This window comes from Malaclemys terrapin, chromosome 12 (genome assembly GCF_027887155.1).
Source record: "Malaclemys terrapin pileata isolate rMalTer1 chromosome 12, rMalTer1.hap1, whole genome shotgun sequence".
Taxonomy (NCBI): Eukaryota; Metazoa; Chordata; order Testudines; family Emydidae; genus Malaclemys; species Malaclemys terrapin.
In genome coordinates, this window is record NC_071516.1 from 20,270,025 (window position 1) to 20,282,310 (window position 12,286).

The window sequence follows — 12,286 nt, forward strand, 5'->3', positions numbered from 1 at the left end:
ACAACTCTTGCTAGCCACATGCCCAATTAATTAAATATATGTGAAACGAGCCATCAATCTATTTGTTAAAAGCATGTATAACTCCAAATTACTGGGAGCAGAGATTCTGTTCCCTCCTTCAGGAAAAAGAAAACTCCAGAGCTTCACCTGCAGACTGAAAGGTACTGAGGATTAATGGGCTGTCGTTAAGAGATCTTCCAGGTACTCCTCTACTCGTGGAGGATTATAGAAAATACACTCCGAGTTTCCAAAGCAAGCACTTTTGGAGAATGGGCCTAGAACCTCCTGGAAAGAATTTGCATACTGATGTATGGCTTGAAATATTGGCGCAATCTTATCTTGTTAAAGATCGGTTTGTTAAAGGCCTTAAGCTAAGACGGTCTCTGTCCTCATTATGTCTGTAGCAGTAAGAAACCAAGCACTAAAAAGAAAACCCTGCCAGAGCTAATGTGGTCACATGAATCTCCTTTTCTCCTGCTGTAATTGTGTTCTGCGGGCTGCGAGAGAGGCAAAAATGGATTTGGTTTAAATTTCTGGTTCTCAAAACTCCTCCCCAAATGCTTCCCTTCTTTGTTAAGAACAAGAACGCTAAAAATAATCCAAAATCCCAACATGTTTCTAGCACATAAGCCCTATGGGCTCTTCGTGCTCTGAAACCTGTTTGCTAGTCACTTGTGCTTCTGACAGATAATTCCAGATACCTGAGGGGATTCTAAAGGAGTTCAATTAACTGAGCTGAGAAAAAAAAGCACACAACAAACATTTATCGCCCTTTCCAGAGAAGTATGGGGAGGGCTATCCCATGCCTGGCAGAGCCCTCTAGAATATTCTGACTTCTTATTTGAGAAAAAATGGTTATAACAGGAATTTTATAGCAGCTTTAACAAATACGTGGGGGTTGCAAGAGAGGATTTATTTTCCTATACCAAGCTTATAGTTTTTTTAATTAATGGAGATATCCTATCTCCTAGAACTGGAAGGGACCTTGAAAGGTCATTGAATCCAACCCCCTGCCTTCACTAGCAGGACCAAGTACTGATTTTGCCCTAGATCCTTAAGTGGCCCCCTCAAGGATTGAACTCACAACCCTGGGTTTAGCAGGCCAATGCTCAAACCACTGAGCTATCCCTCCCCCCATTAAAAAGAACAGGAGTACTTGTGGCACCTTAGAGACTAACAAATTTATTAGAGCATAAGCTTTCGTGGACTACAGCCCACTTCTTCAGATGCATATCCCTCCCCCCATTGTGTGTTATTTACCTTTGCAAGTGCAGCACACCACAGCACAATGGCATTTACCGAGGTGCAATATTTTCGTTGGAAGAGGCTTCTATTTTTCTACCAATGCCTGGCCATGGCTGCGTGGCTATGCAGTAATACTGCACCGATGTCCCAAAGGACTGTACAGCCTTTTTGAGAGGCCAAACTGCATCAATGTAAAGGAAAGAATCCTGCCCTGCAGGGAAAGCAGATTCTCAGACTGCATTGCCAAGGGACAGGGCTTAATCTCTAATCCTCCGAGTCTGGAGTGAAGGTAGAACTCAGAGTGGCAGGACTGTGGGAGTATGGCAGGATATTTCCCTGGAGGGAGGTCCTCCCAGAGGAGATAAGCTACACCACAGCTTTGGAGTAACAGGATTTCTGCCTCAGAGACAGCTCCTAATTATCATTTCTGCCCTGGATGCAGGGCTGTGTAATGTTTCCACTGTTATCCTTGTTGATATATCAAAGGAAAGTTTGGTTTTCCCTTAAAATAGTTACTTTTCTCATCACACAGTTTTAATTAACATTTATTTTAGAGAGCCTTTGGTCTACACGGGCACATAGATAGTTCAGTGATGGGTTCATTAGGAATGCCAGGAATGAATGGACAGATAGGACGGACAGACAAGCCACAGTTGGTAGTTAATACTTGATCCCAAGTCAGACTTCAGTAGCACATATAATCAGAACATAAACTGCGTTTAGTTACACGCTGTGAACTTTTGAAGTCAGTTACTGCTCTTGCAGCCACGTGCACAGAATCTGCTGTAACAAGGCCCCCTTCTTACTGCAGAAGAGTTTTCCCAAAAAGATTCCCTCGGAAGGCCCCTGGATAAAAAGTGATCATCTCCACACATTGCCTCAACCATGCAAAAACAAAATCAGAATTTCAAGCAACTCGGATCCCCAAAATTTTGGCCTGTGTTTTCTATGCTTCAAGATTTGTACTGTCACAAAGCTGCAAGACCCAAATCCAGCATATCATGGTATCGCTGTTCTGCAGGCCCGGAAAGCTTTCTAAATAGATCACCCGAAGACGATAACTCAGAAGTTTTAAACTTTTGGTGTCTAAGAGTATAACATGTATTTAATTATTTACTAGAGATTATCTTGCTAGATATTTCCTCCACCCCCCCCCCATGAGTTTGTGGGAGAAGATAGACAACAGAAATGTAACACATTTACCATAACCACCCCAGAGAGTTTTCTTTTAAAGGCAAGTCTGTAATGAGTGATGGGTATCCTCTTCAGTTCAGACTCATGAGCACGCTAAAAGAAGCGTATAAGCAGCAAAACTACTTGCAAACCTTTCAGGGAAAGAACTGCTCTGTTCTGACTCTTAGAGTAACTGAATTCCCTGCCAATGCACCTACAGCATGTATAAGTCAGACAAATGTATCATCGATCATGCAAAAAGAAATAGGTTTAGGGGGAATGGAGCATTCCAGAAGTGATTATCCAACTGGCTCCTGCTGACTTACTTTCCTTCAGATCCATAGCTGTTCATACTGTCTTCAATGGATTCATGGCTGGCTTGACGGACCGTCCGGCTTGGCATTTCGACAGCCAGACCAGTTTCTGTGCTCCGCTGGATAGCACCTTTGAGTCTCCGCCCATCCCCGTCTAAAAACAAGAGAGAGACAGCACAGGCAGTTAGCTATTGATCTGAACACGTATGGTAACACTGCAGAACAACAATCAAAAGGGAAGGCCTTTCAGGGAATTACTCCTGGAATCCAGAAACCACCCTGCACTTCCTTCTTTTCATATTTTGTGGCACTCAAGCCTGTAGCTCTCACCTTTGTTCGTAATGGGCCTGATGTTCAAACAAGCTTGATACCCAGTTGGGCATTCAAAATGCAAATGTAATTGCTAGCCTACTTTGAGCATGCAAATCAGAGAATGGAATGTGTGCATGCGCACACGCAGATGTACACACACACAGCCAAACGGTGTGTGGACTTGCCCAATTAGTATGCACACTGTACAATTATGAGCAGAGATTAGGTACTAAATTGTGGATCTAATGTGTTTGAAAATCTGTCCCACTGTTTCAAGTTGTGAGGAATGCTGAGGAATCAGAGTGCCAGGACAGTAACAGAAGGATCAGAGGGGAGAGAAGGGGCTGTACAGGACTAGGAACACTCTGAATGAAAGAGCAATTGAGGCACAAGCAATAAGGGACCATAAAGGCATCTCCAAAATGGTTTCCCAATGCAGGCCACTCAGAGGGGCTTTAAACAGCAGAAAAGCCCACAGCAAGGGCTACTACGTTCACACATGCCCTCAGCTCGAGTCGGGTGGGAATCCGAATTTGGTGTCACAGATTAGCTTTTCCTCTTGGGGTTAATCTTCAAAGACTCTGAAATTAACAGCTGCTATTTGCATCCTTCTCTTTAGCAGTCTGCGTTTCTCAGAATGAATTATGTTATATAAGGACTATATAATGAATACCATTAACATTAATTGCTTTTGCTGCTGTTAGGTAGCTAACAAGTTTCAGCCTACATACAATGCTTATCCTGAAATATCGATGTCTGCTGCAAGTTCTCTGAATGAGTTGTAATGTGGGAATCTTTTTAAAGGTGCCCACCCATAAACCTGTATAAGAATGTTCTGGATGTTAACACTCAGGTGGTAGATGTGACCCACCGGACCGCTTTGGTATTCCTATTGAATATTGAACGATGGCAGAGTCCAATGTCCTCTACCTGCTCTGGACCCCATTTTCCTAGGTGCAACCAAAATGCTTGCAAGTATTCAAAACAGTCAACTTACCCTGAGAGAACTGAACATTGTTAAGTGGCATCACTTCCAGAAGCACCCCAACTTTATGAAGAGTGTTTCTGTATGTGAAATGAACCAGTTCAAGACAACATCAGCCCTGGAAGTACCAGTTTTAGGGTACTGAGAGTTCTCAAAACATGGAAGAGGATGGGGCCCTCACAGCCACTTCAGAAGTTCTGAGAGCTCAGTCTGTACACATGGAAAGTATTGTGTTATTCTTTCCTATGTGTATAGCAAGCTGCTTGGCCTGGGAATGGTTTTCTCCAGTTCTCTGTGTGAATGGGCATTTCCCAGAAATTGCTGGCCTATTAGCAGGGCCCCGCCCTACGCTTCGTTTGAAATTAACACTGGTAGGTGAACAATAGGGCAGAGCATCTTCCATTAACTTAGCTAAAAAGCATCAGACAGTTTGCATGTTTTGGTTAACATTAAATACAGTTTGTATTGTTTGTGTGCCCAGAGCAATGGGAGAGGCACATCATATGAATCAGAAAGTCAAACAAACAAACAAACACAAACATAAAAACCACTTCTATCCAAGTCAAAAGCGTTAAACAAAACAAATGTTCAGACTTCAGTGAAGGAAAAGCCCAATGAGATGGCCTAATCTAGTCCCAGCTACTGCAGGACTATTCCCAATGGTGTATTTTCTAGTGTTTTGTCCAGCCTTGTTCTAAATGTCCACAGCCTAGAACTCCCCTCCTTCACTGTAATGTTATCTGTCCCGATAGTCTAATTTCCTCCTTAATGTCATTTTGTTCCCCCTAGTTATACCCTTTCTACCATCCTCAACAATTCCCCTCCCCATCCTTGTTATGCACACACCCTCACAATACTCAGATCCTTCCTCTGTTGTTTAGTTGCATATTCGGTTCTTTCCTCTTAAAATCAACCTGAGTCAATAATAATAAACCAGCACTGAAAAATGTTTAAGTGCCTAACCATGAAACATCTGCGCTCAAGATCATTTGATTTTTCCACGGTAACTGGAGATGGCCATGGAATGAAATTCTCAAATTACCATATACCTGCGGTTAACAACAAACTAATAGAGGCTTGTGGTGTGGGCAGGCATTTAGCATCCCAAGGCACCTGCCTGGCACAGTGCACTGCCTTGTCTGACAGATTTTTCAGGCCCAACACAAAGGTTTGCCATACAGCAAGAGAGAGCAAAATACAGGGAATGCAGGACACACTCCAGCACTGTATTGGAGATTGTCTCTCACGTCCAGCTGGCGCTGGATATGTTCTGCTGCAGCAGAACACACAGCTGAACATCTGCTGGCGTCCTGAGGTGCCTGCTGCATCTCCTTGGCTGTCCAGTTAAATGTGTGATTCAGGAGCAGGGGAAGAGATGAGGAGAACAAAGGCAGTTTGCAGAGGACTGTGAGTGTCTGCAGTTCCTGAATCCAGGCCCGCGGACCATTGCTGCATCCACACCACCACCACCACCTGGGAGCCCTGAGGCCTTATGCTCCACTAAAGGTACCGCCCACAGGGACTTAACTAGAGGAGCTTCAGTGTCCCTGATTGGGCCAGGTGCATTATTTAAACCAGAAAGACACAAGAAGTTGTCTGTGCAGCAAGGTGGATGCTGGCTTGCTGCTGCTACAGACCCTGCCATCTGCTACCTGACTCCCTACTGCGTCCCCGGTTCCTGACTTCGACCCTGACCCTGCTCCCGATTCCTGCCCTTAGACTTGTTCCAGTCCCTGAGCCCTGTTGCCTTGGCTTCCAACTGCTCCGACCCCAAGCTACGGCTCTTTGGCTTCTGACTCCGCACTGACCCTTGGCTTCGGCTCCCGTTTCCTGTCTGACCCCAGCTCCAACTTTTGGCTCTGACACCTGGCTCTTCACTTCAGATATGCCCATTGCATCTGGCTCCTGAATAAAACGCTGACCACCGAACCAGACCACCCACATCCTGGTCACCGATACCCCTCTTCCACAGACCAGACAATTTGCACAACCCCTCCCACCATCCCCGGGTCCAAGCAGGAGTAGGAATGGATCAATTGGACCGATCTCTGTCCCATGGGGTGCTGGAATCTCAACAGTGAGTTACTAGGATGACCAGATGTCCCTATTTTATAGGGACAGTCCCGGTATTTGGGGCTTTTTCTTATATAGGCACCTATTACCCCCCACCCCATCCCGATTTTTCACATTTGCTATCTGGTCACCCTACGGGTTACCCACCTCCAGGCAGATCACCAGGAACTGTGGGCCCAAGTGGCACAGCTGGCAGCCAAGAACCTGTCGCTACAGACAGGAGCGGACAAGCTCCTTGCTCAGAATGCTGTGCCTCAGGTGCGGCATTCAGCATCACACCCTGAACTGTGCTGACTTCTGTTCCTGCTTTGCCTGTGAGCGTACTTCTCCCTGGGCCTCATCATCAGTCTGTTGTCACGGGAAACGTTAGCCAGGGCGTGCAATGGAGTGCAACAGCCCGATACTAACTGACTGGGATGCCTTCCTACAGGTGTTCTCCATGATATTTGATACCTGCTCAAGAGAACTTGCCCTGTGAAAAAACAACAGAAATGTAGGGCTGGAAGGGACCTCAAGAGGTCATCTAATCCAGCCCTCTGTGCCGAGGAAGGATTAACCATGCATTCCATCCTTTACCAACCCTGATCAGTGTTTATCTAACCCATTTTGAAAAATCGCCAAGGCTGGGGCTTCTACAACCTCCTCAGGTAAATTGTTCTAGTGCTTAACTACCCATATAAGTTAGAAAGTTTCTCCTAATATCCAACCGAAATCTCCCTTGCTACATACTAAGCCAATTATTTTTTGTCCTCCCTTGGTGTACAGGAGGAACAACTGATCACGGTCCTCTTTATAAGAAGTATCACAGAAGCATCATGGAGAAACAGCACATTCTGCGTGAGAAGGTGGAAGAGAAATAATAATAATAATAAAAAATATTTAGCACTTATGTTTCATCTTTACATGTTCAAAGCTCTTCTCAGTCACCCAGCAGCGACCCCCACTGACCAATAAAGGAACAGCACGGATGGGGTCTGAAAGGACTCTCAGCCAGTCCTCCCTGAGCCCAAGTACTGTATCCGAAAGGTAGGAGTGATAAAAGCTCCTTGGGAAGACCTGTAAAATGAAGAGTGTAATGGTACCACTTGGATGGGGATGTTGCCTGGCAAAATAATTTGTCTTAATTTATTTGTATATGCTCTCTGGAATGAGTACAGTGAGCTTTGATCTTTCCTGCCATGTCTGTGGAAGATTTACTCTCTGCACCTTTTCCAATTAAGCAATAAAGTTGTCAGTGCAACATGGTGCAAAAAACAGATTCTGGGTTGGAAAGATGAACTGTGTTGCCTGGGCACAGCATTCCTCCTCATCAGCTGGTAAATATCTTGTGCACAGAGCACTGTATCTGCCAGACAGTCCAGCAGTGGACTAGAGGGAGTGAAAGTGGCCGCCTGGATAAAGCAGCGCACAGATCATCGGACACTTCTAAGCATTCTCTCTCTTCAATGTATTTGCAGCAGTCAACTCCAATAAAAGCTAGCTCTTCTCAAGAATGGTGTAACAAGATTGGCAGTGCTGACTACCTTTAGGAATTGCTTTTGTCTCAATATTGGTAAGAAAAATGGTGGCGCTTCTCTCACTTTCTCCTCCATCTCCCCTGCCACCTAGGGTTATCATATTTAACAAATAAAAAAAAAAAAAAGAGAGGACCCTCCTGGCCCTGCCCATTTCCCACCCCAGCCCCGCCCCAACCCCGCCCCTCCTCCCTCCCACTCCCAGCCACGCGAAAAGAGCTGCCCGAGTGCTACCGGCTTCACGGTTTGCCGGGCAGCCCCCAGACCCTGCACCCCCGGGCGGTGCTTCCCCAGCACAGCTGGAGCCCGGGAGGGGAAGCACCCAGCCGGGGGCGCAGGGTCTGGAGGCTGCCCGGCAAACCGTGAAGCCAGTAGCGCTTGGGCTTCGGGCAGCCCCTTTGCCTCCGGACCCTGTGCCCCCGGCCGGGCACTTCCCCTCCCGGGCTCCGGCGGCGCAGGGTCCGGAGGCATGGGGGCTGCCCAAAGCCCGTAGTGCTCGGCTCTTAAACAGAGTCGAAGAGTCAGGGGAGGAGCAGAGCCGCTGCGGCCGGAGGCTCTGCTCCTCCCCTGACTCTTCGGCTCTGTTTAAAAGCCGAGCTGCCCGAGCGCTACCGGCTTCGGGCAGCCCCCATGCCTCCGGACCCTGCGCCGCCGGAGCCCGGGAGGGGAAGTGTTCGGCCGGAGGCTGGGGTCCGGAGGCAAGGGGGCTGCCTGAAGCCCATAGCGCTCGGGCAGCTCGGCTCTTAAACAGAGCCGAAGAGTCAGGGGAGGAGCACAGCAGCCGTGGGAGGGGAAGTGTCCGGCCGGCATTTTCCCAGACATGTTCGGCTTTTTGGCAATTCCCCCGGATGGGGGTTTGATTGCCGAAAAGCCGGACATGTCCGGGAAAAACCGGACATATGGTAACCCTACTGCCACCCCCCACTGGCCCAGCAAGCAGGCCCTGTCTTGCCTGGCTCACATTATCTTGTGTCAGTGCAAAGCTCCTGTCTCGATGCAACTGACAGGTTTCTCTGTGCACAGAGGACACAAAGTCCTAAAAATCCACTGAGAATTGTACAGCAACTCATGCAAGGACAGAATTATGCTATTATTGCTATTGGGCACAATTACACTCCAAGAGATGATGGCTTCTCCATTTATTCAGCTGATCTTCCTGAGACTTTCAGTCTTCCTGTTTTCTTTTTATCCCCGTCACCTCTTCTCTTCTTACTTCTCCTCCCCTCCCACAGTTACCATCCTTCTCTCTTCCCGTTTCTCACTTTAAAAATTATCCCCTATATTCATCACTCAATTTCTCTCATGCTTGGTCCATTTGGCTTGAACTCTCCTGGCACAGGAGGAAACTAACGCAGTGTGGGTAGACGTGTCTGAGTGGTGCCGTCCATGCCTTTTAAATTAATTGACATTGATTCAAGGTTGGGAGTAGAAATCGACTGAATTTAAAACTGAATAGCTTTGCTTCTAAGTTAATCTATTGCTTCAAAGCAGTGTGTGTGTAAATATGCACAGTTTACGCACAGGCAGAACCAAACCACTACCCCACTGCACAATCGAGCCCCCTGTGGAACACATTAATTAGCCTTTTATCTCTCGAGATCAGTGTTCACATTTTGGCTTTGGTTGCAAGTGAAAATCAGCTTTAGCCTTGCTCCTAAGTCCCATTTGTTCCCACTGCAAAATTACTTGACAAACAAACGTTTTACATACTCTGACTAAGGCTAGGTCTATACTACCCGCCTGAATCGGCGGGTAGAAATCGACCTCTCGGGGATCGATTTATCGCGTCCCGTTGGGACGCGACAATCGATCCCCGAATCGGCGCTCTAACTCCACCAGCGGAGGTAGTAGTAAGCGCCACTGACAGAAAGCCGCAGAAGTCGATTTTGCCGCCGTCCTCACAACGGGGTAAGTCGGCTGCGATACGTCGAATTCAGCTACGCTATTCACGTAGCTGAATTTGCGTATCTTAAATCGACATCCCTCTGTAGTGTAGATGTACCCTCAGTGAGGTCCGAGGCTTGGAGAGGGTGCTCCAGATCGAGACTGAGGTGCACCAGCACAGCTGAATCAAACAGCTTGTCTCCACTTACTGGGGGATCGACGCATGGCGATCGATCCACCGGGGGTCGATTTAGCAGGTCTTCACCTGCTAAATCAAGTGCCAATCACTGTCCCAGCAACTCTGGTACTCCACCGTAATGAGAAGCGTAAAGATAAGTTGATGGGAGAGTTTCTCCCATCAACCCAGTGCAGTGTAGACACGGCAATCAGTTGACCTAAGGTACGTCGACTCCAGCTACGTTATTCACGTAGTTGGAGTTGTGTAACTTCGGTCTACTTAGCCCCATAGTGTAGACCTGCCCTATGACAGGAGAAGGTGTTGCAGGTCAGCACTCAGGGACATCAAGAGAACAAGACTGGGCTGGCAGGTCAAGACTAAGGTGCATTGGCAGAACTGCAGGCAGGAGTTTGCACAGAACCTGCCTGCACTATTCATAACTCAAACAAGGCGCAGTAAATCTCCCTTTATTGCCACAGGCACTAAAGTCATTCAAATTTTTTTTTTTAAAGAAACAAAAATATTGATGAATTTTTGCTCACTTCTGCATTTAGCTGGTTTGCTTTGAGTTAGTAAGAGTCAGGGATTTGGGGCAGCCTTGTGGGTGAAAATAGGCAAGGAGGGAGCATTCTTCAGCCAGTGAACATCTCACAAAGGAACCAAATCCTGGGGCAGACAGCGGGTAGAAGTGAAGGCTCCTTGGGCACTACCGTTGGCCTTTAGTGACTAGACTGACAAGTGCACAATGGAGCAGATACTGCGAATCTCAGCTCAGAAGCGAACAAGTGATTAAGCTGAACTGCCGGCCACCTCTCGCTACTCTGCCAAATAAAAGTCTTATTTTCAAAGGCTTCACTGAGAAGAGAACTTGAATGCCAGCTTCTCCGTTTATAAACGCTGTTGTTTAAATGGTTTTATTTTCTGCTTATTCAGATGCTGAGCTGAATCCCCAGCAGACTATTTGCCAGGAGGCATTTCATTATGAATCCATTCTAAGATTAACAAAACAATCCCTTTGTTCAAATCCAAGAGCGGGGGGGGGGGGGGGGGGGAAGGGGGAAATCTCTACAGAGTGGCATGAATAGCCAACACTTGTGACAGCCTGCCATCCACACGGAATGCACAAGTCAATTTGTCTGTACGAGGCATACCAAACAGTCCTTTTTAGAGAATTTGGAATATTTATTTGTGTTTGCAGCAAGTAATGTTCTGTTCGGAAGTGAATGCTGCTACTTAACAAAAATATTGTTGTTTCTGATTGCAGTTAAACTAGCTGGCTCCCCCGCCCCCATCTCCCCACAATTGGGAGAGCCGACACTAATGACAAGCATTTCACATATCTACATCCTAATGGACTGTGAGTTACATCACCTGAAGAGAGGGGGCATTTTGCACTGTGCCCAGAAGCAAGTGGGACAAGATTGATTATCATCTCCGCGTACTTAATCCCCTGGAAGCAACAGAAAATGGCAGGGGATATACAGGAGCACTACTCATCAGCTAGTTCACTTCAGTGTCCTGATTTCAGCCTCAAACCCCCATCTAAGGACACACTTTCTTTTAAACTTTAAATGAAATCTTGGCATAGGACAGAAGAAATATTTTGAGTCATTCTTTAAATCTCCTTAAATTAAATGTATCGGCACTGCAGAGAACAGTCTGTATAATATTTCTTGTGGGGGCTAAAACTAATTAAAGAAGCAATTTTCAAATTGCAAACCTTAAATTGGCCATAAATCACTCTGTTAGACCATAGCTATGTTTGCAGTTATCAGTAAGTGTTGAAGGAGGGATTCCACCCCATGTTCTACTCATTACAAGCTACCTACAGGAACTGCAAGCAGCCTGTGGGGAAATTCCCCGGCAGTCTCTACATTGGCCCCCTGCAGAAGACAGACTGAAGCTGGATTGGAGTACAGAGGGCTACAGCCATTCAAGCCATCCGCAGAGCTAGGGAGGCTACCTACCCTAACTTAGAGTAGTCCTCCTGCAGGGCTGTCCTGGCTTCCCCAACAGCCTGAAACAGGGATGGCTTAAGTCATCTCTGCCCCCTCCTAGAGATGCAGCTCAGGAAGAGACCCAAACTCTCTAATTTCACAGAGCTCAGAACATTCCCCCCCCCCCTAAAAAAATAAAACAAAACAAAAAATTGTGCAGATAACTTTTTTAAGTCACTGGTGGAAGGTGCCAGCTGGCTGAGGGCCCTGGAGACTGAAGTTCTTTTGTTATCTACTGAACGTGAGCAGCATAAAGAGCAATGTCCTCATTCTGGCTCACAGAAGCAGGGCTGCTGCTGCTCATTGTGCAGGCAGGCAAGTCACTGGGGGTTTGTAAAACAACCTCTCTATTTTAGTCTCACTGAAGCTAAACCAAACTCAACCCTCTTTCCCCCCTTCCTCCCCTATAGGCAGTGGGAAGTGGGACACTGTTCTATCAATCTCTTCTACTGAACCTGCCTTAGAGCCCCACCTCTACTCTGCTGAGCTACCCACTCTAAAATGGGAGCAGCTGGCCTTTTATAACTTCACTCCAGAAGCAGGTATGTTCTGGGAGAAGCAATAGCTCTAGCTCTTCCTCAGACACTATATAAGTAGGAAGACCACAAGCA

At 46.8% G+C, this 12,286-nt stretch overlaps 1 protein-coding gene across 2 annotated transcripts in view; it reads right to left on the reverse strand.

Moving 5' to 3' along the window:
* Positions 1 to 12,286, reverse strand: part of RIMS4 (regulating synaptic membrane exocytosis 4) — a 74,831-nt gene that overhangs the window by 19,108 nt on the left and 43,437 nt on the right. For both annotated transcript variants that reach the window (XM_054046403.1, XM_054046404.1), the window contains exon 2: positions 2,745 to 2,886. In XM_054046403.1, coding sequence (XP_053902378.1) covers positions 2,745 to 2,886 — 142 coding nt within the window. The remainder of the gene's footprint in view (positions 1 to 2,744; positions 2,887 to 12,286) is intronic.